We start from the raw sequence: 26,915 nt of genomic DNA on the forward strand, positions 1-26,915 counted from the left end.
GGAAAGTCAGGTGGATGAAAGAGAATATGAACGGAGGTGCAGTAACAAGGAATGAAAGAGGTTGCAAAGACCCTTGAGTATCTAATGCCTACATTGCACCGCATGAGGTGCACTGATGGCACCAGCTCCCTTAGGGGTGTATGTTCTGGTAACTGTGATTCAAACCCGTAAAAGTTCAATAGGTTTTTATTGTGTCTTATTCTGTATATTTTTAGTTGTAGCAACTACGGTCATACCAGAATCTTTGGACGCGATTTTGTGCGGATGTTTATTGTATGAATGAATCTGATAGTATCGTTAGTTGACGCTAATTTAGCAGAACCTTAGTCATGAAGTACTTTATTAATATAAGATATTGGGTGTGTTTTATAATGTGAAAAATACAAGAAATTGGGGGTATTTTAGGTGTAGTATTTTATAATGGGGAAAATACAAGAAATTGGGTGTATTTTATAATGGTTTCAATACAAGATTGGGTGTATTTTATAATGGGAAAATACAAGAAATTGGGTGTATGTATAATGGGGAAAATACAAGAAATTGGGTGTATTTTAAAATGGTTTAAATACAAGAAATTGGGTGTATTTTATAATGGTTTCAATACAAGATTGGGTGTATTTTATAATGGGAAAATACAAGAAATTGGGTGTATTTTAAAATGGTTTCAATACAAGATTGGGTGTATCTTATAATGGGAAAATACAAGAAATTGGGTATATTTTAGAATGTGAAAAATACAAGAAATTGTGTGTATTTTAGAATGTGAAAAATACAAGAAATTGGGTGTATTTTAGAATGTGAAAAATACAAGAAATTGGGTATATTTTAGAATGAAAAATACAAGAAATTGTATGTATTTTAGAATGTAAAAAATACAAGAAACTGGGTGTATTTTATAATGTGAAAATACAAGAAATTGTGTGTATTTTATAATGGGAAAGTCAAGAAATTTGGTGTATTTTATACTGTGAGAAATACAAGAAATTGGGTGTATTTTATAATGGGTTAAATACAAGCTTGTATGTATTTTATAATGGGAAAAATACAAGAGATAGGGTGTACTTTTATAATGGAAAAAATACAAGAAATTTAGTGCATTATATAATGTGAAAAATACAAGAAGTTGGGTGTATTTTATAATGTGAAAAATACCAGAAATTGGGTGTATTTTACTATAATGGGGCAAATACAAGAAACTGGTTGTATTTAACTATAATGGGGAAAATACAAGAAATATGGTGTATTTTATAATGTGAAAAATACAAGAAATTGGGTGTATTTTATAATGTAAAAAATACAAGAAATTGGGAAGCCTCATCCTCGTAGCCAGGCGAGGGAAGATTCAGAGACGTCTTGACTAACTAGAACAAGGCGTGACCCGACCTCCAGTTTACTTGGGGCGCGTGCTAAAATGTACGGTCAAATGGAGCGCTTTCTCACCAACGAAAATTAAAATGATGAAGCTATATTTTATTAGAAATACCTTTTTCAGACCTTTAAGGCTTTTTTACAACCCAACAACAAGAAAGTAGTTTGTAGGCTTACTCCCCAAGTAAGCAATAGAAAGAAAGAGTCCAGTTCTTGCAAAAAAAAAAAAAAAAAAAAAAAAAAAAAAAAAAAAACAAAAAAAAAAAAAAAAAAAAAAAAAAAAAAAAAAAAAAAAAAAAAAAAAAAGATAAAAAAAAATCTCATTGATAGCTTTGGAGGAGCCTTGTTATATGATTGCAAGGAACTTTCTTCAGATGGGTGATTTTTCGCATTCATCTCTCTTATCTTAACCTGCTTACGAAGTGTTAGAACTAGATATGAATAGTTTGCTGGTATTGTATTGTGTCTGCTCTCACTGCTTAGCCAAGGCTCTCTCTCTCTCTCTCTCTCTCTCTCTCTCTCTCTCTCTCTCTCTCTCTCTCTCTCTCTGCAGATATTTCAGCTCTCATCTCCTTTTTAAAGTGTAGTTGTTTGAGATTGAGCTGGTCTTAAGCCAGCATGGGCTCTTGCTCATAGAGCAGCCCTTAGTATTTAAAGTGCATAAAAAATTTTAATAACCTTTAGTTTTTGTTTTTATATCACATCACCAAACCATTTTTAATACATATTACACCATTCATTCAACTTCATATCTTTATTTTATTTATTAGTCACATCTCATTTTATTTATTTAAATAATTTCTTTCAGATTCATTCATTCACTTACCATAATGGAATTTATTTAACCTTTATTACGGCGCTGAATGGCCTTCTTGGCCCCAGTGCTTGGGATTTTGCCCTAAATAACATACAGCCATCCACTCTCTCTCTCTCTCTCTCTCTCTCTCTCTCTCTCTCTCTCTCTCTCTCTCTCTCTCTCTCTCTCTCTCTCAGATGCTTGTGCCTTGCAGATAGGGCAAACTGTTCTGTTTGTATTTAATGAACTAATATCAAAATAGGTGGGTAGGGGCCGGGAGAGGGCTGGCAGTGTTGTTTATTTACGAAAAGAAAAATACTATAGTGCGAATTGCGGCTGGAATTAGGAATAACTTAATAACACATTGAGATGCATTAAATATGCATTTTATGCCAGTTTCCTCTTTTAATTATTGAAGAAATAATGTACTTTGGGTATAAATTGGAAGAACGTGCATTGTACTGGGGTTCTTACTTTGCATAATCTGATACTCAACAACTTTTGTTTTCGAATACAGTTTCGTCCTTTCTTAGTATTGCTTACTCGGGGAGTAAGCCTACAAACTACTTTGTTGTTGTTGTTCTTGTTGGTGGGGTAGGGGAGCGCTATGGAAAAGCCTAAAAAAAGGCCTGAAAAAGGTGTTTGACGTTGAGTTACAGGTACAGGAATTTTAGCATAGGATATTTATTATTTATTTATTACAATTAAAGCTTAAAAACTAATGTGCATGTTAAACAGTACAGAACAATTATTTCTAATGAAATATGGCGTATTTATTTTAATTTTCATTGGCAAAACAACGCTCTATTTGACAGTAAATTTCAGCACGCTACCCGAGTAAGCTGGACATCCGATCAATCCTTGTTTTAATATGGTTTACAAGTTCATGTTTTGCGTTAGGCTGATTTGAGTGGGCTATCTGATTTTAGGTCTTGGTAATTATAGCTGTGGCCAAACAAGTCAGGTTTTATTATCCCTCTCTTCTTTGTGTAATTTTATTGTCTTCAGTCACTTCTTCCGTATGAACCATATTCTTTTGAAGCTTGAATTTCAAGTCGATGGCCCATGTAGGCTTGTTTCATCTGAATATGGGTTTATCTTGTGAATAATGATAATGTTATTTTTATTATTATTATTATTATTATTATTATTATTATTATTATTATTATTATTAATTGCATAAATCATTTGTAACCTATCGCATCTCACGAGGTAGGTTTGTCGTCATTTTAAATGTATGATAGGAGAGTTTTATCTTTAGAATAATAATATTATTATTCATTATTATTATTATTAATTACTAATTGCATAAAATCATTTTCGTAACCGTTATTGCATTCTCACGAGGTGGGTTTGTCGTCATTTTAAATGTATGATAGGAGAGTTTTATCTTTAGAATAATAACAACAACAACAACAACAAAACAACAACAAAACAACAACAACAAACAAACAACAACAACAACAACAACAACAACAACAACTCGTAACTGTGTAAAATCATTCATCCCATTGCATCTCAAGAGTTGGGTTTGTTGTCCCATTTAAATGTGAAGTTCACTGACGCTCATTTCCTTCATCTGTTTTGAACGGTCTCCTCTGCCAGGGTATCAGCACTGCAAAAATAAACAATGACACGACCGTCCGTTACTCAATTGCAGGTTATCCTCAGCCGGAATACAGGTGGCAACGGGACGGCGAGGTACTGGGCGAGTTTTCGGGAGAGCATTTCTACAAGATTTCCTCCGTCACGAAAGAGGATGCTGGAGATTACCGCTGCGTCGCACTCAACTCGGCAGGAGCCATCTTTTCTGCCAAGATCACCGTTTCTGTTGCTTGTGAGTCTGGATTGAATTGATTTTTTGTTTTTCTCTTTTTTTTTTTCTCCCTAGGTTGTTAGGATTTTGCATGTGCAATATATGTAAAAGTATTTAGTGTTGTGCCAAGTATTTGATAAATGTCTTTGATATCATCAAAAAGATATGAGATATTTATTTGATGGTCTTAATTTAAAGAATTTTTTTTTAGTTGTCATTTAACAAGCAGCCATGAACTATTTGATACAGGTCCTTCATTTTGTTAAAAAAAAAGTATGACATGAAATACGTAATTAAAACCTGTACAATTTCTTTGGTAGAATTCAACTGATTGGATGAAGGCATATAACTCTTCCTGACAGTTTATAACTCTTCCTGACAGTTTATACAAAGGCATGAAGTGAAACACTGATGAAGTTTTAATTTTATCCAACAGACATGGCTGGGTACAATGCAACAGAAGGCACAAACGTCACAGTGACTACTGGTAATGCAGCTGTCCTGTCCCTTCCACCTGTTAATTCGTACCCTCCCCCATCTGTGACCTGGCAGGCTGATGATGGGTCACTGCTCTATGGCATTAAATATGCGACAGCGAATGACGACTCCTCACTTATTATTTTGTCTACAGAACGCACAGACATGAAGACCTATAGGTGAGAGTGCCATTTTTTCCCTGAATTTTGAGCAATCTGCTCAAAATTAGCTAAGGAATTTTGAGACAAACACCTCGGCTAATTCATAATATGTACTAAGGCAGTCCCTGCTTACCCGCAACATCAGTTAACAGCGATCCAGTTTTGTGGCATTTGTCTAGCACCAATCTTATTGTTGCTGATTTTCAGTTGGCAGCGATTTTTGGTTTGGGGCACTCGGCCAGGAACGGGACTGCCTATTTGTATAGAAATAAGATGAAAGATGAAAAGTCAAGATTTCCCATTTAGTGTAGAATATTTGAGGTGTTATAACAGTCATTTGATGAATTGCACTGGACCAAGAAAATACCTCGACAAATGAAACATGTCCAGTACGTCTAGGTAATGATGTAGAAAAGTTCAAGATAATTGAGAATCTTTTGTACAATTCATAGACATGAAACATCAAATTTTAGTGGTGCATGACAGAATAAGATTATGTCCTCTTCAGAAGGAACAGTTGCAGAATTTCATTTTGTTGTTTCTGTAATGTTTATATTGCCTTTCCAGGTGCCCCATGCTAATATATTTCTTGTATAAAATATTTCATATCTGTTTACTCCATTTTTTAAATTTATGCTCCTTTTCTCAGTGCTCGCATCACAAACACGCAGTTGGGTGTAGAAGAAATTAGTGGAGACATCAGGTTAATAGTGGAGGACAGTGAATCTGCTCCTGAGGAAGAAATCGCACCAACCATGATTGTCCCGCCAGTAAACACGACCATTGTCAGGGAATCCAGTATTGCACATTTACAGTGTATAGCAAATGCAAGGTTAGTACTTTGTTGCTATTGCTCATATTGCCATTGGGATTTGCATCTTCATTTATAGTGATTAGTTTTGTTCTTTTGTTTGTATGATGAAATCAATATTTATATCTTTACCAGTATAATTATAAAGATACTGTACGTAGTATCTGCTAGTGCTTGAAGTATAATTTCAAAATAAAAAAAATAAAAAGATTATGTTAAGGTTTGCACAAGGTGAGAATCGTATTGATGCTCATTTTTAACCCAGTCTCGACTTCCTGTGACATCTATGAGCCATAAGTGTATGGTGATTATGGTAACAATGAGAGAGAGAGAGAGAGGAGAGAGAGACGAGACGAGAGAGAGAGAGAGAGAGAGGAGGAGAGAGAGAGACGAGATTGAGTGAGAGAGAGAGGATAGGGGGAGAGAGAGAGAGAGATTGGGGGGGACATTGGAGAGGTGGTAGGCAGGCTCAGGCACACAGGAAGGAAAGCTATTGTTACAGAAGAGAAATGGAGTGTACTTGTAGTATTGTGTTTTGAAGGAAAGAAAATTGAGTGACGAAATGAAATTCAGAGATAACAATACAGGCCTCAACAATTAGGAAGTACTGCTTTACTTGCATTTTCTTGAAGCAATCTTATTTACCTTCTGTAGAAACACAGTTATAATTGATAATAGGCTAGAAAAGATTTCAGTTTTATGCTGGATATGTAAGCAGACTAATTGACAGTTGATACATGTAGACTTATTTGTAAGTAGTATTTGTTCAGTCCATCCAGAATGAGTCGGGGCAATGTAAGTTGCTTACTGTATCTTTTAGTAGGAAGTAATCTTAGTTAAAATTCAAGGTTAATTTTTTTCAAATAACAAGACTTACCTAATAACTTTTTATATGTGTTTTACTGTTTATCTTAGGCCTTTGTATCAACTGGAGACTCTCTGGTTCAAAGATGATGTTCCGATTGAGTTGTCAGGAGTCGTTTTTTCCCTAAATGGCCTATGGAACCGCACTCTGAGTCTCCTTCAAGCAGATCTGAACTACGCAGGAGTTTATAAATGCCAAGTGCGACTAAGAACGAGCATTGATGACCCTATTATTGCGATAGCTCATGTATCTGTGATTGGTAAGTTTTTATTTTTTGTCATAAAAATCTGTATTTATATTATAGTTAGGAAGTGGTGTCATTGTTTTAGGTATATGTCATTTATTCAACCAGTGACAGTCACAGGCAACAAAACAACCACCACATCATCAAGGATTCATTCCTACTCATAATCATTGGTTTGGTATATACTTTTGTCTGTTTTGCTTTTTGACAAGCTTTTGTTTTCTGACAAGCCTCGTACATGTCGGTAATATCCATGTGGTTCTTACTCAAATATGGTGTATACATTCTCCATAGTTTTGAACTTTACCATGTCCATACCAATCATGCACAGTTTACACATTACAGTTGCTCTATTCACAGAAAACACTAGTATATACCCCTATTTATTTATCCACTTACATGTAACATCCTCCATTCTGTGAGAGTACATATGTACTATGAATTTTATATGAAAAATTGTTGGTGAAATTTTTGAAAGATTCGTCTTGTTTGCAGACCGTCCGAAGCTGTCACGGCAACTACCTCCTGAGACCTTTGCAGACTTGGGGAAAACTTTGATGATACCATGCTCTGTCACTGGAACACCTGAACCATATGTGACTTGGCACAGAGATGCTGTAAATATTGTTACTTTAGATGACAACAGGTAATTGCAACAAATCCTATTTTAGATAAGCTAAGATATGACAAAGTGTTGTAGTACTCTTTTTGAATGATGACGGTGGCTGTAAGATATACCTGTACAAATTTTTTATTGTTTTGTAAACTCAGTGTTGCACCCAACTGCAGATTTAGTAAGAACAGTGGTAGGAGGTTTTTGAAACTCCCAGAGAATGTGACCAAATATCAGTAATGTAATTAAGGTCCGCAGTAGAACTTGTTTAATGGTCCTGAAGAGGAGAGCTTTATTCTAGGTGTAGGAAAAGTGAGAGTTGAAGGAAATTTCATATATACTTTTGCAACAGTAGGAGCTCGAGCATTGCAGTGTTAGTTTGTGGATCATAGCGTTACCTTTCTTTTGAATCTTTTAAACCAGTGCAGGTTTCATGAAGGAAGGGTAAATGCAAGAATGGATTACCTAAAGAAAACTGTATAGAAAAGCATAGGACCTTGTTTGCTTACCAATTCTTGAAGGAATCGTGAAACATATGATGCAGCCTTATACGTTCCTGAAGGCTGAAACCTGTACTAACCTATTAAATAAAGAATACTGTATATGAGGGCATAGGACTGGCTTTTCATTAGGAGATGATGTTCCTAACGAATCTCTTGCTCATGGTTTGATGAATAGTTTATGGGATAATGATTTTTGTTGTCTTTCAGATATCGGGTGCTTTTGAATGGCTCTCTGGCTATTTCCTCCGTTCAGGTAAACGACACAGGCATGTTTCAGTGCCTAGCCTCCAATGTTGCTGGTGAAACATCATCCTACACATGGCTGAAAGTGAAGAGTAAGTATTATATATTATACCAAGGTAATATGTTTGAAGAAAAGCCTTAATATTACAAGCTGATTGCCTTGGAATATGTTCTTAATTTGAAAGTATGATTGAAGATTATTATTTGTAAGTGGAGCTTAAATTTCACATTGAATTTTTGTCAGTAATAGAAATTAGTTATTTTTTTAGTTGGTCATTAGGTACAGTGCTATGCTGTGATGCTTTCAGTGAGCAGTTGGAAACTGGTCATTGCAGAAAAAGATTCAGGAAACCAAATAACTTTAGATGAATGTTATTTATCCTGCCTTTTGGAAATCATATTGTATAGGCATATTACAGGCATGCAGTAAGTGGAAATGGTTTTGTAACTTTGAGAACTCTTTTAAGACACCAGGAAGTAAACTGTAATGGAATGGGATAGTATTAAAGTAAATATGGGTAAAACTGAGATTATGGTGTCAGGAAGCGAGGGTGGAATAGATTATCTATACAAGATAGAAGATGCATAGAAGTCAATTTAGCAGAGAGCTTTCAATGAATTAGGATCCACTCTCAGCCAGTAGGTTGATTATTATTATTATTATTAATAGGGCTTAGTTTTTCCAGACCTCTGAGTCCCAAGTAGACTCTTCTCGGCTGGTTGTCAGTAGGTTGAAAGCAGGATGAAACAAGCTTTGGGGGTGGGGGAAATAGAGAGAAGTGGCAGGAGTAGTTTGGGATAAAAGAATGCTAAGTAAACTGAAAACAAAGCTCTGTTGTATACTGTAATCAGACCACTGGTGATGTATGGTTCAGAAACGTGGGCATTAAAAAGGAAGAAGGAACAGAAGCTAGATTTAAACATAAATGGGGATGCTGAGGTGGATTTTGGGGATCTTGCAGCATTAGAAGCTGGGAAACAAAGAAATTGGCAGGGATTAGTGGCATGATAAGAGTTGAGATTGAGATGGTGAGGGCATGGGAAGAGGGCTAGGGTGGAACCTGTTTGGGGCAGAAGGTTGAAAGGGATGCAAAGGGGTAGATGGTGTGATAAGGTGAGGGGGCGTTTGAAGATGAAGGGTTTAGAAAAAGGAAGATGCTTTTGATACAATTAGTTGGAAGAGATGCATCATAGCAAGTGACTGCTTAGCTTAGGGTAACAGCGGGGATGAAGTACTAAATCAAAATCAAATAGACCACAAAAGAATTATTGATGGGTTACTCAGTTTTCTTGCAAAGTAAGCTGACTTTCACAAAAACTTTTTATTCATTGATCCACTGCATATGACTGAATAAGTAAATTTCAGCTGACTGTACCACACAAAATATTTCAGATATTTTTCCACACTTCTTCAAGAGATGTCCTCAAAATTCAGTAATATTAAGAGTGTATTATGAAAGTTTTTCCATAGAAAATTGTGAAGAGGCTTAAAAAAAATGTCACATGTTTTTCATTACAGCTTCAGCTCCTGTGATGGACGTATCTCCAGAGAATCGCACAGTCTTAGATGGCCAAGATGCAACCATCTCTTGTCGAGCTGGTGGGGCACCTCACCCCAATGTGACTTGGTTATTTGAAGGTAAGTTAAATGCCAATAATCCTTTTTATGTTGAAGACAAAGTTCTTTGCTCTAAATTTTATTACAACCGGCCCCTCAGTACAGGCAGTCCCCGATTATCAGCAGGGGTTCCTCTCGGTAGGATGCTGATCAGTGAAAACTGCCATTAACCGAAACCTGGAAATTTATGCTCCAAGTTTTGGTTAATGTCGCCAATAACCAGTTAATGGCACCTCTGTTAGGTATGTTATGGTGCCATAACTCTATTATTGGCAACGATAACCGAAACTCGGCTCATTATGGCACCAAAAATCGCCGATTTGTTCCGATACGTAATACAAACCATCGGTCCTTTAACAATAGGAAGTAGCTAGCGGCAGCTGGAACGGTCGTAAGCTTCGAACAAGGGGAGAACGGTAGTTAACTGCTTGTCCGACAAATCACTTTTGCTTTCGGCCGCGGGTGTGAAGGACGTGTTCGTCATCGCTCTCTGCCCGCTTCATCGTCGTATGCTTTGTTTATATTGTGTTTTCTACTAATGGTCTGTTTGACTTGAAAATGAAACTGTAAGTACACTGTTTTCATTTTCATTACTTAATTATGAACCAACATGGAGCTATCGCCGTAGATGCGGCGATTTCCTCTCTTTTCATGAATTGAACCCTTGAATTATGTCTCGGTGCCGAGGGTGGGCGCGCTCGCGCCGAGTCATGTATTTTGGGCGAAAGTGTGTAATTGAAAAATGTAAGTACTTTTTTCATTATATTTTTGCCTGTGCGTTCGTTACCAAGAGTGTGATTGCGCTCGGCACGAGCCTTTTATTTTGTATGATAAAATGCAATGAAAGTGGATTCGCAATGCAGTATTCTTTTCATTTATTTATTTGCATAAATTTAGTTTGGATCAATTTTCGCTCTTACCCGGGAATTGATCCTTAGGATTATTTTCTGTGGAAGTGAAATCGCAAGTGCAGTATTCTGTTTCATTTTCATATATATATATTTTATGATAGCATCATATTATTTGGATCAAGTTTCCGTTCTTACCCGGGAATTGATCTTTGTTTCCCCACTTTAAGTTCTATGAAGTGAACTCGCCAAGGGCAGTATTCTGTTTCATTTTTCATTTATTACTTTTCACTGCTGTGCGGGTGTAGGGGAAGCGAAGGTCTGCCAGGAAGTCGTCGGAAAGCTCTCCCGCGACTCCCTTGGTATCCGATTCTTCGTCTTCTTTCCTGCCCCCCGCTCAGCTTCCTCGTTGTATTTTGTATTTGGGGTCTTCCTTGCGTTCGGGGTGGGGCATGTCTTCCCCTCGTGCGTGAGGGAACCCCTCTTACTAATCTATCTATGCTACCGCAGGTGCTACATCCGTGGGAGACGACCTTGGACAGGTATGGACCACCGCGGCGGCAGGGGTGCCTAGCATCCACGGGCTGCTGCAGCGTCTAGCGAGGTCTGGGGCGGTCTCCACTACTACCACGGCCGCTTATGCTGCTCCCCCCCTCCTGGTCTACACTCCCCATGCTGTGTCGGTGACACCGTCTGCCGCTACTAGGGCCGCCGCCGTACTGAGGGGGGGTTGCTGCCGTCGCCTGTTTTCTTCGTGTTGCCTGCCCCAGACTTCCGCTGTTCCAGCAGCTCGCCCCTGGACCGGCCGCCAGTACCCAGGTTCCCGCTGGCTGCCGATGATTCTACGAGGCGATCGCTGGGCCTGCCGTACCTGCCGCTGATGTGATTCCCGCTGCTGATGTGATTCCCGCTGCTGGCTTGGCTGTCCCTTCTGGGTCTACCGCTGCCGCTGTTCCTGCCACTCCTGAGCTGGTTGCTGTTCCTGTCGCTCCTGGTTCCTGAGCCTGTCCATGCTGGTCCTGCCCACGGTGTGTCTTCCCCAGTCCCAGGTCCTTCCGGACAGGTGCAGTCGGGCCGTGTTGTTTCGGCAATAGCCCCGGCTCCGGCCTGGATGGAGGACCTGACGACTGTCCTGCGTGAGCTGACGAGGAAGAGAAGAAGAGGAAGCTGTCATCTTCGTCTTCATCGTCTGCTGCTGCCTCTTCCCCTTCGACTTCTAAGGCCCATAAGCCGAAGAAGAAGAAGGCTCTGCCCTTCCCCCCTAAGAAATCCTCCTTTCGGGAACTTCTAAGGGCCCGTCCCACCCCCGGTGGGTGGGACGGGGGTCCATTCTGCTGGTCCTCCTGCTCCTTCGGGAGCGGGGCCCGTCTCCCCTTCCGTAAGGAAGAGATAGACGGGGACCAGAGGAGTATCGGTTAGCTCTGGTACTTCCTCGCCTGGTGCTAGCGGCGATGCCGCTACGCCAGGTTCCGGCTCGGTCTCTCGTTCGCGAGAGATCCCGAGTGTACGTTCTCCCTCGGGAGACCGTGCAGTCAAGTTTCGGCGCCAGAGTTCGCTCGGCGCCAAGACGCGGCACGGAGCAGAAGGCTGGTGAGAGCCGCTCAGGTGACTCTCGCCAGGCCAGCGGCCGCTCTTGCAGCGACCAGCTGGTAACCCGGGTTTTCCCCCCACCCCCCTAAGAAGGCTCCTTCGGGACCTTCTAAGGGCCCGTCTCGCTCCGGCGATTCGGGGAGCTCTTCTGCTGGTCCTCCTGCTCCCTCGGGAACAGGGCCCGTCTCTTCTTCTACCAAGGAGAAGAAGACGGGGACCAGAGGAGTACCAGCTTCGGCTGGCACTTCCTCGCCTGGTTCTAGCGGTTCTGCCGCTAAACCAGGATCTGCCTCGGCCTTTCGTTCGCGAGAAGTACCGAGTGGACGGCTCGACGCGCCGAGAGGACGCTCATCCGGTCTCACCGCGACAGCGAGCATAGCAGGTCACCTGACCACCGCTCCCACAGGGACCGGGCGGATAGGGGGACCAGCAGCAGCTCCTCTGCACACGAGATCGGGGCCGCTGTTCTCGGTCCAGCCGTTTCCCTGGGAAACGGCTCGACTAGGCCTGCAAAGTGGCGATCGCCTGCAGCCCTCCAAGCCCGCTGGTTCTGCCAGCGAGCGAAAGAGGAGCGTCATGTCTTCCTCTCCCGTGCCTGCAACTTCCTCGGTTTGCACCAGGAAGAGCGAGGCACAGCAAGGTGATCGTGAGGGGCATACCCCGCACGATCCCGTCACGACGCCGTAAGTACCAGGTACGATCTTCGGACCGACCAGGACGTACGCGCAAGTGGCAGGAGGAATCCGAGAGGGGTCTATTGCAGTTCCTCCTCCTTAAGGGGGAGGTTCTCGGAATGCTCTTGTTCGAGGGGCTTGATGGTCCTACTCTGCAAGATGCTATGACTTCCGAGATCCAGAGGAACTTTGTCGAGGTTATGGCGCTGATTCGTCAGCGCAACGACCTCGGGGAAGGATTGCCGCTCCCAGCAGAGCCCACGTCTCTGCTCGAGTCGTTTTGGGGCCCGAGAGGGAACCCAAACCGACGGTGGGTCTGCCGCGATCGGAGCTTGCCGATTCTGTCTTGAACCAGAGTCTCTCGTCTCCGGACAAGAAGGCTCTCTCAGTTCTGGCCGGTCGATCAAGCTACTTCCACCTCCTCTACTGCGACAGCGGCGTTTCTACGTGTCTTCGGACACCGTATTTAAATACTCCTTCGGTCCTCCTGAGAGGTTTCGACCTCGACGAGGACTGGAATGAGTCGGAGGACGGTATCGGCTCTCTCCTGTTAGGTGTCGATCAGCCCCACCCAGACGACGTTCACAGTGGCAGCAGACCCTTACCTACAGTGAGAGTTCGTAACCCTCCTCGGGAAAACGTTTTCTCCTGACGATACGTTTTCCCAGACTCTGAGAGGCCATCGCCGTAAGGCGATGGCTGCTCTTACTCTTCTCCAACTGCTAGTTCCACTGGGAAGGCGAGCGAGTATCCAATTCCTCCCCCATTCCCTCTCTCCTTACGGTTACGAGGGAAAGGGGAGGGATCCTACAGAGATTTCTCTGTAGGATCCCATGTTGGGGACTGCGCTACCGGGGGACCTTCGGGTCCTACCTGACGTAAGCCCCCGGTCGTTGAGGAGGGATCCTGCCCCATTCTCGATTTCTACGGGAATCGAGAGGACCACCAGCCGATATCGTTTCACGAATTCGGTGGGGGTTTCGCAGACTGCTTAGAATTCTACGGAATTTCTAGCGCATTCAGTGTTCTAGTTTTTACGATCTCCAAACACTTAGGCGAGACCACGGTCCAAAGTGAGCGAGACGAGAATCCCCGATATGTTACACGATAATCGGGAACCTCGCCTATGCTCGAATTCCTGGAATTTCTAGCATTGGGAAGAAGACTGCTGCTGAAAGAAGACTATCTCACTGTAGGCGACCAACCTGGAATAGAGAAGAACGGACGGGAATATCCAGTTTGGCTTGAACTATCGTCTTAGTATTCTGTTCACCATTGAAGCTTTCCTTCGAGGAAGACTTCTCCTTCACTCTCTTTGATAGAGATCGAAGGTGGTCGATCTCCAATCCTTATTTTGTTTTCTTGAAGGAAAGAATTTAGGATGGAAATCGTTGTTCAGAATCCTACAAATTGTTACGTATATAGGGCCTTGGGAGAAGCTAGATACGTAAACGGAAATAATTGAGGGATTTCAAGAGGGAATTTCTTTAACTTACCGTAAACTGATAGTTATTAATTTCTTTCTTTAGAGGGAAGGTCGCCAGAAAACTCAGCTCGTTACTTTAAAACTAATTTAATTTACAAAAGGCCCGTGCTGGCCTGGAGAAAAGTTAAATGATATTGGCCCCCACGTTGGGGCTTATAGTCTCATTCAATTCAAGCTGATTTTCATTCACTTGGGTTAATGCACACTTGCGGCAGAGAGACGGCACGTGACTCATGGAATCTTTATGCAATATTTAGTGTATCCTTGTAGAAGAATGCGGTCCGACCTCTGTTCAGGTCTGGGGTTCGTGTCCACCAGTGCGTCGTGGGTAGGCCTAATTTTGGGAGGCTGGCAATTTGACCTCCGTCCGAGATCACGTCTCGCAGCCGACTGAGAGCGATACTGCTTGTTTTCGAATCACGGGGCTTCCAAAAACCGCCTCGAGCATTGCCTGAAAGGTGGTAAACACAACGCCAGCAAATTGGGAAGGAAAATAGGTCTTATTGTAGAAGTCCCTAAAATCCATCTCGAAGCCTAGCTACTCTTGTGACTTGCCTCTCTTACCCTAAGCTTCCGTCAGACCGGAAATATCATTCCTACGACATACCCACTCTCCCAACAACAGTCGCTTCAGGAGACGGCATGGCTGCTACTTTTATAATTAAATATAACTAAAACTCTGCTGGGAAGGCGAGGCGTTCTATAGACGTAGCAAAATATACTACGTATATTAACCTCGCGACATGATTCTGCTAAGCAGTTGAATTGTCCGAGGGGTAGGCGCGCATATCCTAGTTTATCTACGGATTGCGACTTAGACGAGAAGTATTCTAATTGAACTGCAACTCGGGGTTGCCTGCAACCTCCCAGGAGTTTTCAGTTTCAAATTTATATACTTATGGTTTTGTCACGACAACACCATTTTAACTTTTATATTTACCGAAATTCGTTTCGCCTAAATATAATTGCTCGAGCATATCTTTTATGCTCGGTGGTTCTAGCCGAACGCATTCCTTCGTAGAATAATGGATTACCTGGCAACTCAGGATGACGAGTCAGCGAGAGGCCAGGCTCAGCTACTGCGTATTGAACTGCCTGATAGCAGCTCAGTATCAGCTGGGCCTCCGAGATGCACGGTCAGTTATGTCTCTCTCTCCCCTGCTTTGATTGACTACCGAACCGTATCTCTGCCCAACAATCATGGACTTAGGTCTCTGATTAACGGGGATTCTCGCAATAATGAAGGACCATCTACTGCTGTGACGCTAGATTCCATCGCCTTCGACATTGCGAGAATTTTCAACAGAGATATCTCTTGGACTCTTTCATCTTTCTGTTTACCACACGGTAACAGAAGTCTGTACAAGTCTCCCGCTGCATCGCACTGCGATAATGCGAATGATTTTGCAGACATCTGAGTTTGTCTTCAAAATATCTCGTATTCGTAGGTGTACAACTGTTCATTGTTCAACCCGAATTACAAGTTATGTCAGAAGACATCGCCCACTCTCCGACCTGACAGCTCTACTTCCAAATGTTCAGCCCATGAGAAGCAGTTCTTCAGGCGGCTTTCCCCTGTGTTTTCATTACTGAAGAACGCCCCGCTTTCATTTGCAACTACGACTTCTCACCGGACAGCAATGAAATAGCGGTTAGCGTTTTCAGTCATTTGTAAGCACAGGTTATGAATCTTGAGAATCCTTCTCTCGATTCGTCTGTGAAGACGTAGGTTGCATTCAATATCTACCTTCGTCTTCAACGGTACATAGTGTTGTTTCTCCTTAGCTGAGATTCAACAACTATGAGATGTTTTGCCTTCAGGGACCTCAGTCTCTAGAAGGCAATTGACTTTCGCCTGTTGGGCACATGCCTTAAGAGAATCATCACCTCGCTGTCCGGCATTGGTGACAAACAAATACATTATTTGTTTGGTCTCTCGGCATAACCCTTTAAAGGCGAAGGTCACGTGACTTGCTCGGATGCTTGGACAACTTGCCTCCTACCGAACGCAGTCAGTCGGCAGCTGTCAGAGCGCCCGAGTCAGTTACGAACTACGCTGTTGACTTAGTTCGGTTGTTACAGAGCAATCATTACTTCGTTTTAATAGCTTGTCACAGTACCCATACCATCGACACCCACCATGGAGTGTCGGTGTCCTATCCACTACCGAGAACTTCGCTGCATGGGGATAGGAGGATGCGAGAGACTTCGTGGCAAACGGACAAACCAGTATGGGTACTGGACATCACCGAAGTAGAGAAGAGGGATAGGTCATGCGACTATTTCCTTCTTTTCCTCTGAGGAACTGCATGACTTCTCCTGCGAAGTCAAGCATCCAGGGGATGGGGATCCGTGACGCTCGATTTTGTACCGAACTTCGTAGCGAAGACTCAGAACCCTTCGGTCCCTGACGATTGGTTCGAGTCGTTCACAATCCCCTCCCTAATGGACTTCACCGCCTTCGATGCGAAGGAGATGCTGCCTTGTCTGCAAGAACTTCTCCGTGGCGCAGGTACTGAAGGCGGGGTCTGGTCCAACCAGACCACATGCCCTTCCTTCTACCTTCGGGATATTGCCCACAGGTCCTTGGATCTTTTTCCTTGGGACCCGTGGTGGCTGCTCAACATGTTGTGTAGCGAACCCAGACCCTCGCAGGCTGAACAGCATCGAGTCCTGGTGTGACCGTAAGAATGGATGAGTGAATGAGAGTGTGACTGGCTCCTCTTCCCATCTTTTTCTTCCCCTCTACCTGTGGACACGGTCGTCACCCTGCTGGATAAGGACAAGATGCAGGTGAGCTACTCAACAGAGCCCCATCCTATCCCTTTCACTAGGGATAGGAGCGTATATCCACCACTTCCTCCAACAAGGGGGAGGAAGTGGATGCCAGCTTGAGACAACCCATACTTTATGTTGCCTCTTGCAAACAGGAACAAGTTCTTGCTTGCTGGTACAAAGAGATACGCTTGCCTCTCTCTTAGTACTCGGCCCAGAGGTCTGACCATTGATCCTGCGGTGCACACCCCGATCAATCGGACAGAGGCTTGGATCCCTCCCTCGCTCTTACGACCAGGGAGGCATTCCAGGGATGGACGAACATCAGTCTGTTCATCAAAAGACTCAGATTCCTCCCACCAAGAAGTGAGTCTTCCTATTGTTAAAGGACCGATGGTTTGTATTACGTATCGGAACAAATGACAATTTGTCGAAAATTGCATTTTTCCTAACTATACAAACCTGAGGTCCTTTACATATAGTCCCTCCTCATGCCACCCCTCACTCTGCGTATTTTGCATGGGCCAAAAGCAAAAGTGATTTGTTTACCTCCCAGTGTCGGACAAGCAGTTAACTACCGTTCTCCCCTTGTTCGAAGCTTACGACCGTTCCAGCTGCCGCTAGCTACTTCCTATTGTTAAAGGACCTCAGGTTTGTATAGTTAGGAAAAATGCAATTTTCGACAAATTGTCATTTTATGGCACTAAAGAAGCGCCATAAAACCGGATCGCCATTAACAGAGTCCGCCGATAACCGCGGACTGCCTGCATCAGATCTCAACGTATGAGATTTTTCTATCTGCTAAATTATTATGCTAAATTATTATGGTGGTTTTTTGCTTGGATGCCATGTTATAAATGATTAGGTTGAATAATCACTGTGAATTACAGCTTTACTTATGCTAGAAGTTTTAGGGATATATCATAGGGGCCATGTTATACCAGTTTTTTTTTTTCTCCCATTTATCAAAAGGCCAAACTTCCAAAGCATCTTTAGATGATGGCCCTGGAGGTTACTTAAGGTTCTTTGCAGTGTCCCTTTGGCCCCTAGCCGCAAATACTTTCCTTCCTTTTACTGTACCTCCTTTCATATTATCTTTCTTCTATCTTACTTTCCACCCTTTCCTAACAATTGATTCATAGTGCAACTGCGAAGCTTTCCTCCTGTTACACCTTTCAAACCTTTTCACTGTCAGTTTCCATTTCAGTGCTGAATGGGCTTAGTTGCCCTAGTGCTTTGCATTATGCCTAAAACCTATATAATTTATAGATGATGGGTTACTATTATAATTTAGTATAAGTGAGACCCCTGATTCACATTTGTTGACTCCTAGGGCATGCATGCCCATTGGATTTGTGCTGAAGTGAGTGATGAAATTTGGAGCTAGGTAAAGTTAAAGAAATACGTAGAACAGTCAAGGTTTTAGAGATTGCAGGGGACAGAAGAATAGTAAAAGCTTAGAAATTCTTAGCTGTGCCTGAAGGATGTAAAACATTTTTAGCATCATCTCAAGTGTGCCTTTTAAACTACAGTATTTCTCCCATTGGTCCTTAATGTTGTTTGGTATTTACATGCATGTAGTATTACTTTTTTCTTTTGGTTTTAATAAATGGCTTTGCCATTGAAGTATAGTGCATTTAGTGTAAGATAAAATATGCTGTACATAGTAAGTTTAATTTAAATATTTCTTTAGTAGGTTTAGGCTATTACCATTATTGTAAAGTACACACAAGATATTGCGATGTGTTTGAACTCATTAAATGAAAATTATACATATTAACGGAGAGCTTCTTACTTTTTCCAGATAATGTAGAATTAGTTGAAAATGGGCACTATCAAATACTTGCCTCTGGAGATTTGCTGATTGCTGGTGTTAACAGTGATGATGAAGGGAAGTACACTTGCGTGAGATCCAATGAAGCTGGTACTGTGTCTGAAAGTGCTTGGCTGACTATTCTAGGTAAGCCCAAATTCTATTTCTCTTCCTTTCTTGCATGTTGATCTTAGAATATTTCTGTCTTACATAATGTTAATGGTGCTTCAGTTATCATTATATATGGGAATGACTGTGTAATATGTCGTTGAGAGGTACGCTACACTTTTTAGAAATTTTATTATATTCCACAACTTGTCCAGCCATGAAAATTATTGATGCTCTCTGTTTTGTCTCAAGAAAGGAATATTAGGTCCGGAAGTAAGATGTATGTAGTAAGTTTTACGTTTTTCTTGGTCATTTTACTTTTTCAATTCATTGTACTAGTGAAAACTTAGATGTTTTTAAACTCTTGAAATGACTTTGATTGAATTGAAATTTGATTAGCGGGACTAATATAATTTATTTTGATCAGATAGGTAAGAAATAGGTAAGAACTTTATATGCCAACCATAGAACTAACGAAAGCAAAATTTAAACAGAATTTACACGGAATGATAAAAACAATAAAAATGAGCTGAAAAAGAGAGCAGTGCAATTAAAAGTGAAAATATTTATTACAAAAAGTTATAAGTACATCAAGGTTTATGGTAACAAGTAGACATGGGAAAAGTATTACTAAAGTCTGTTGTGAATACATGTGAATCTAAACTTTACATCTGGGTGTGGCATAAGGCCTTCATGGAAGTAAATTTTTCCAGCATATATTTTTATTGAATATTCAAGTGCTTTGAAAAAATACAGGTGAATTGTAACTTCAAATTATATAGTGGACTGACACTGAGCTATTACATAAGAGCACTATGCCTCAGACATTTTGTTGTAGTATTCAAGTTTTTATATTTGGTTGAGATAATTTTGTTTCAGCACAAAAGAAATATTCCCATGCAGTGTTTGCTTGAAATTTTATAACTGACCCCTAAGTTTGATGCTTTCATGTGTATTAGGTTGTTGTTCTATATTATATAGAATGTACATTATTTTTAACTTATGGAAGCTCATCTGACTACCAGGCACAGTTTATATTAGTGAACACACCAAGAATAGATTTGTGGTACTTGTGACAAATTGTTATTACAATTAAATTTATAAAAATGAATATTTATTATTTATAAAATAAATATTTAATTTATTTATAGATTTATTTTTATTTATTTAAAATAAAATAAATTAATTTTGAATTTATAAAATTAATATTTATTATTCCTATTCTAGCTTTAGTGTTTGGTAGAAGTTCTTTGAGTTAAAGTTCAGTGTATCTTGATAAGCCAATACGTATGTATTTCATGTATCTAATGGCAGTATGAATCAGATTTTGCTCTAGTTAGCTGGTCAGTCTTTGCATTTTAGGGAGGAGGTGTATGATATAGTAATTAGAAGTTTATTATGCTTCATCTGTTTGAAAAATAAGGTAACTGGGAAATCGCAGTTCTGTTCACACCTATGATATATTCTTTCTGGATGAGGTTTACTTGTCTCATAACAGCTTTAATTTTCTTGTCATTTACCATAAGGTTCAGTTTATAGTGGTTGGTTTCAGTGACAGAGACATAAATGATGAGTGTTTTCATGAAATGGCTGCTAGAATGTGGTTTATTAAAGATTTGTTTTTGAAAAAAAAAAATGACAGAATGAGAATTTTAGTCACTTGACATTGTGTCTTCTACAAAAAGACTTAAAAGACATAATGGGCCATATTAGCTGCTTACGTATATTTGGTGGTTGTGTGTTCTCTGTATTTATTACATAGAGAGAAGAATAAATGGGAAGCCAACTGATAAGTACCATTGTAATTACGTATGTGGGAAAACTATACCGAATTTAAAAACTTTTGATGGAAATGTTTCATGGTAATGACACTCTTCCTCCTCTTCTTGGATTAGAAGTAACATTGAGTATGGTCAGTTTATCATTGCATGAGAATTGTTATGATTTGTAATTTATTCTCCTTCATAAGAGGTGTAGTTTTGGTTTGCATGTAACTGTTCTATTTTGTAAGACCTATGTTTAATTTTTGGTAACTATGTAGGGTTGCTATTCTGTAGACCAAGCGGGAGATTAACCTCATTCTTTGCTTATGTTTCAGGTTTATAGCGGTGTGGCGGGTCAAATTTTTTTCAAGCTTGAATAATTTGTAATTTCTTTTTGAGTATAATTTACTATCATTTTTATGAAAAACTTTTTTCGTAAGTTTTTTTTTTTTGAAATTACAAAAAATTCATTTCTTGACTACAATACCTGAGTTTTGCACTTAAGTAAATTGAATGAAAAATATTGTAGAGTAACACTCAGAGTAGTGTAGTTTTTGGTGTTGTGGTAAATGCTCTCTTATAATCTTTGTATTGTTGACTTGATGTAGTTATTAACTCTTTGCCTCAAATAAGCTTTTGTAGGTGGTGATGGAAACAGTAACAAAAACCATTGTTGATGAGGACCTTGCTCATTGAAACACCACAAGAAGTTTTCACACTTTGTTTCTCCTTGAGTGTGGTGCTGGAAAATTGCAAAGTTTAGATCAAGAGAATGTTCTCAAAGGTAAAGAAAAAAAATTGACAACAACTGAGAATTGCTGATAGTCAAGCTTACCTATTTTAATCTCTCACTTGTTTTCTTAAATATTATTGTGTTTGGTCAACATGAGTCCCAATTTGCATTTTTCTACAGGAATGTTTTAAATCATAATTGTGAGTGGTAACCCAGAGGGCAGTTGATAATATACAGGAGTGGAAAATCTGAAACACTGATTTTAACAGTATGGAATAGAAAGAAGAAAAAAAGAGCCAGTCAAAAGACAAAAAAAAAAGGAAAAAAAGTCTCTGCAGTTGCGGCATTTATTAGAGTGGTCAAAGGAAACTACAAGAAGGTATTACATACTAAAGGCAATGGGAGTATGGAGGTTGACATCAAGATATACAAAGGGCAATTGAAGAGAAAGAAAGTGCTTTCAAGCTTCTGCTGAGGACAGGCATGAGAGAGGATAGAGTTGGGAGAAATGGAATCAGAATCTCAATATGTATCACAGAAGGAAAGGAAATGTTTGGGATAGCAAAGTGGCTGAGAAAAGATGGGAATGATGTCACAAAGGCAAAGTGTAAAGAAGAAGAAAATGAAGAAGATGAAAAACAAGAAAAAACTGGAACAGTAGATGCAGTATTTTGCCGGTCTGCTGAATGGAGAAAATGAACAGGAACTGGAGGATGTTAGTGTGTAGGAGAAGCTGATAAAGAATAGAAGAGCTGAAAAAGTTGATGAAAAGGTAATTGAGAAGATTGAAAATTGAAAAGCTTTATGTGTCTGTTACATAAATGGGAAAAACCTTACAGTAGAATGGTATGCAAAAGAAATGGGTTTGTACTTTATTTTGAAAAGTCAAGGGTGTGAGATTGCATGTTCATACTGCAGAATTATTGGGAAAAGTATTTCAGGAATGGCTGAGAAAAAATGGCTCAAATTGGCAATAGTCATTTTGGCTTCATGTCAAAGAGATCAACAACAGAAGTTGTCATAATTATGGCCTCTGGCAATATATTTTTAGATTTTGAATAGGGATTCAACTGAGTGCTGAGACAGATAATTAAATGACAGTATGAAGGCACAAAGTATGAGAAAGACTTGATAAGCTAGTGACATTACTCCACCATAGAATCAGACTTGGAGTGAAGACAGTGGGATTTGCAATGAATGTTGGTGTCCAACAAAGATCTCCGGTGAGCCCTTTCCAGCTTATCACAGTGAGGAAAGCAGCTACAAAGGAGTGCAGATGGAGCCAATAGGAACTGCTTTATGCAGATTACTTGGTTTTAACAGCAGAATCTGAGGAAAATTTTGAGGAAATATTTAAAACAAAGACTATTATTTTCACTAGAGAGGGAGCAAAAAAAGCACGAAAAAGAAAGTGGCCATGTGTGATTGTGAGAAAGGTTTGGAGGTGAATCTACAGTATACCAAGTGTAATAGATGGTGTCACAAGAGATGCTCATGAATGCAGAACGTACCTGGTGTATGAGACTTTCAATCCTCAAAATGTATATTGAGAGCATATGGAGAAGAGAAGAAAGCTGAGAGCTCGGTTACTGTATTATAGATATCAAAGTCTGAGAGGTAGAAAATGTTTTTTTTTTTTTTGGCTTGGGAAGATAGTGATCTATAAAGCAGTAGTTGAGGGATCACTAAGAAAGCTTCTGTGGCAGAGATAAAGTAGAGGTAGATAGCTAGCAGATAGCTAGCCTACTAGTAGATAAATGTTCTACCTCGCTTCCGATGAGTGAAGATTTGTGGAAGAGAAAGCATAGGAAAGACATTAGTTGAATTTCACAGAAGTCCCTTGATTCATATGTGCTTTGGGCTGATGATCATAATGATAATTACCTTTGAGTGCTTTGCTCTTTATTGTATGACATCCAGCTAACACAATGAAGAAGCAACATGAAGATTTGAAACTCTTTTGTGGTTTTTCAATAAAGGAAGTTCTCATCAACAGTTAATTTTATTATTGGATCCACGGTTTGTTAATGACTCAAATCATGGTGATGGGCACTTTGTAAAGTACAGTAGTCTTCTTATTTTTTTTTATTTGCCTCTTATCTTTCATGGGACCAATATTCATTCTTTGCATTTCTGAAAATTTTCTTTTTGTAATGATCTTCAAGCTGGTACCTGCTGTAATAGACCAAGGGATTCCTCCATAAGACCCATAATAACTAAAATTGTAATTTTGTAATAGGTCTAGCTACGGAGTTGAGAAACTTTAAGAGAATGGCGCGTAGCTCTACAGGTAGGGCTAGTCTCGCCCTTTGTCATTTCAGTGATTTATACTGTAACTGGAATACGTTTTGATGAAATACCGCAAGAAATCTATTATTTCAAGCATGTGACGCTTCTGTGTGTGCCTTATGTTTAACAGAGAGACGTCTGTCAGGTGTTGTTCATTATTTGGATGCAATTTCCTTTTTTCAGTCAAAACGCAAATAACTCAACCTCCGGTGGACACCAGGGTCATTTTAGGTCGAGTTGCAAATCTTCAGTGCAAAGTATCACATGCACCTACAGTGTCTGTAGGTGTTCAGTGGTTTCATGATGGTGTCCAGGTAGAGCCAGAAGGCACTCCTCGTATTAGCATTCGGCAGGACGGGACTCTGGAAATTCAAGAAGTCAGAGCAGCTGATGTTGGCACCTACACGTGTGTGGTGAGTTCTCTTTGATTTTACACTAATTATGAAAGAGCAAAGGGAAAAGTAAAGGGAAGTTCTATGTCTAAACTATTTCTAAATGTGGTCCTTCTGAAATCATATATGGGAAATGTCAATGCTTGCATAAATTATAAGAGATCAAAAAGAAGGTAGTATTGGAAAGTGCTTCATCTAATGATGATGTTATAGGTAATGCATTTTATCAGTTATAGTAAGTGTCTGTGCAAAGTTCAGTAACTTCTTTTATTACCTTATTTTGTAAGAGTTCTGGTATTTCTATAGTTTTGCTAGATATTATTGTTATTATTATCAGTGGTTTTGCAATGGCCTGATATTATTCTGGCATGCATGACGCATTATTTTAGAACTAATCAGTTGTTGTAGTCACCAACAAAATCAGCAAACGTGAATTCTTTGGTGGTTGCTATTACCAGAGGATTCAGTATTTTACTTTTGCCCATCAAAATATATAGGGTAATTGTAGAAGTTTGAATCATCTCCAACATCTAAACCTAGTCCCAAAACCTTTGATGAGACAAACTTGAGTCCTGAGTTTAGTCACTCAGTGGCAATTCCAATACATACCATGGATGCATACTGCCAAGAGCTTTGAGCCATCTTCTTTTGGGTTATGTTGAGAAAATCACAGAATGATTTAATTGAATACAGTATTTCTCTGATAAAAATGTTAGCTTTCTTCTTCCTCTGTAGGCCTTGGATCAAATCACTAGATCCTTACAGACCTTACATCTTGTTCGGGTTGCCCCAGGTCCCTCAGTGTGATTGGAGACGAGTTTTGTTATTTAAGTGCAGACTCATAATTACCTTGATTTTGATGGGATTGACCTCAAGAAGATTCTAGTCATTATTAAATGGTAACAAGAATTCTTGATGGCCTCTGGAGGGAAATAGCCTTACATCCCATTTCATCTATGAAGGGGGAACAAGAGATAGGTGCTGTTTGGACTAGTTTTCTTGTATGACCATAGAAAAATATACATTTTCCTTTACAGTCTAGTCTACCCCATAGTCTTCAGATTCCTCAGATAGGATTTCCAGCTTTGATTTTCCAAGTTTCTCCTTTGAGTGCTAAATCTCCTCTTGGGACCGCCCAAGATTGTATTAGCCGCACCCATTCTTATGGTGTAGCTTGCTTTGGATAGTCTAGCTCTTGTAGATGGATGTATATAGATATATGCTGCACTATTGCCTTTCTGAAAGGCTACATTATGGTGTCTTGCCACCTTTACCTGCTTTGTTCAGTTCAGTCTTAAGGTTGACCCCTCTGATGTGTAGTTTGTCAATAGGCCTCTTTCACCTTACACTCCTTTCGTATTGTCATTTGGGTTATGTCTTATCTAGTTCAGGGACTGAACCTGCTGAAGGGGATCAGTTCCTTTAGGAATATCAGTGTCCAATCAGAATTTGCTACTTCTTTGCTTACAGAATTGTACCCCTCCAGAATGGCTGGAAAGCACATTTCAGCTTGTAAACCCTTTACTCCAGGATGTTGATGGGGCCTATACCCAGATATACTGTCTCTGTGGAAGTGGTCAAGGTCTCTGTGAGAGATCAAGAGGAGATACTAGAATGAGCCAATCCTTTAGGTAGTGACAAAGTTGGATACCTGTCCTGTGAACCCAGGCTCCTACAAGAGCCGAGACTCTCCTGGAGACCTGGGTTCCTGTCGCCACTCTAAGCCGTGAGAACCTAAACTGGCACACCTTTTCCTAGTAGCTGAAATATTAAATGATATTTCTTGGAGGTTGGATGGATTGAAATACAGATTCCAACTAGTTACTCATTCTGATGGGTTGCTTCGCTGAGTCTGCCATCTACATTTTGAGGGGTGTGTGGCTTAGAGACTTATTGAAGTATGCAGGTTGTAGCACTGAAATCTCTTGGGCACTGGGAATCACAAACTATTGACTATAGATTCCTGATATCCATGTTGCTCTTTATTGATGGCTTCTTTCTTCAACATCAACTACTTTCTTCAACATCAACTAGATCTCATCCAGGGTGTTGAACTAGTCTATTCCATTTGCATAGGGTTTAAACTACCAGCAACAGGCATGATGACTGATTTCTCCACAAAAAATGTTATAACCCTGCCAGAGGACGTACAATACCCAGAGGACTGATTGTCTGGCCTCCTGCTCCTATAGACATCTCCCAATTGAGGAAGAGGTAGGCTAGGGTTGGACTAATCTTATCTCATGCTGGCCCCTTTGACAGGGAACTGTGAAAGGACTATCTGGAATTTCCTTGTTGATTGAACCTGTTATTAAAGAACATTTAGATGGGGCATTTTGACTACAAAACATTTTCATCTCATTCTAGAGGACTGTCCTCATGCTCCTCTGTTAGGAAGGTCCTACTCTGATTAGAGACTTTCTGTGTTGTGAGCAGCCGGTTGAAGACATTGATGAGTGGGCAGACCTGTTAAAAAAGACTAGCTTCACTGTTGTGCTTCTCTGTTTCTAGGAAAATCAGGGTGGACTGGTCCTTGAAGGCAAAGCCCCTGTTCTTCAACCTCGCACTAGCTAAGAAGTAGAAAGACATTAATATACAGAGAGAGGAGACCCTTCCTAGGGAATGAATCATCCTCCCAGTCTTTGTAATGTCATCTGTAGATGGGTTCTTGTTTGTCAGAAGAGAGCCCATCCTGTTAAGAAGTAGTTTATGCCAGTTCAGGAACAAGATCAATTTATTGCAGGAGCTTTTGAGTGAGTTCTGTACTTGTGTGGAGTGACTACTATTGGTGAGAATGTAGGTGGGACACCTTGGGTGATTGCCTCCATCACTATTCATGGTTTCTACGGTTTCTTAGCCTCTGATCTTATAAAGAGAACAGGTGAGGGGAACCCATTAATTGATCTTATTCTCTCATAATACCCTGAGA

General features: G+C 40.4%; 1 protein-coding gene across 7 annotated transcripts in view; it reads left to right on the forward strand.

Moving 5' to 3' along the window:
* Nucleotides 1–26,915, forward strand: part of LOC135217473 (protein sidekick-like) — a 258,080-nt gene that overhangs the window by 129,099 nt on the left and 102,066 nt on the right. For 4 of the 7 annotated variants that reach the window (XM_064253381.1, XM_064253382.1, XM_064253385.1 and 1 more), the window contains exons 3-12: nt 3,825–4,001; nt 4,417–4,636; nt 5,268–5,450; nt 6,345–6,553; nt 7,034–7,184; nt 7,862–7,989; nt 9,417–9,536; nt 18,693–18,848; nt 23,545–23,595; nt 23,778–24,007. In XM_064253381.1, coding sequence (XP_064109451.1) covers nt 3,825–4,001; nt 4,417–4,636; nt 5,268–5,450; nt 6,345–6,553; nt 7,034–7,184; nt 7,862–7,989; nt 9,417–9,536; nt 18,693–18,848; nt 23,545–23,595; nt 23,778–24,007 — 1,625 coding nt within the window. The remainder of the gene's footprint in view (nt 1–3,824; nt 4,002–4,416; nt 4,637–5,267; nt 5,451–6,344; nt 6,554–7,033; nt 7,185–7,861; nt 7,990–9,416; nt 9,537–18,692; nt 18,849–23,544; nt 23,596–23,777; nt 24,008–26,915) is intronic. The other 3 variants (XM_064253386.1, XM_064253387.1, XM_064253388.1) reach the window with 1 other exon arrangement.

The sequence above is a fragment of the Macrobrachium nipponense genome, chromosome 7 (assembly GCF_015104395.2).
Source record: "Macrobrachium nipponense isolate FS-2020 chromosome 7, ASM1510439v2, whole genome shotgun sequence".
Classification (NCBI taxonomy): domain Eukaryota; kingdom Metazoa; phylum Arthropoda; class Malacostraca; order Decapoda; family Palaemonidae; genus Macrobrachium; species Macrobrachium nipponense.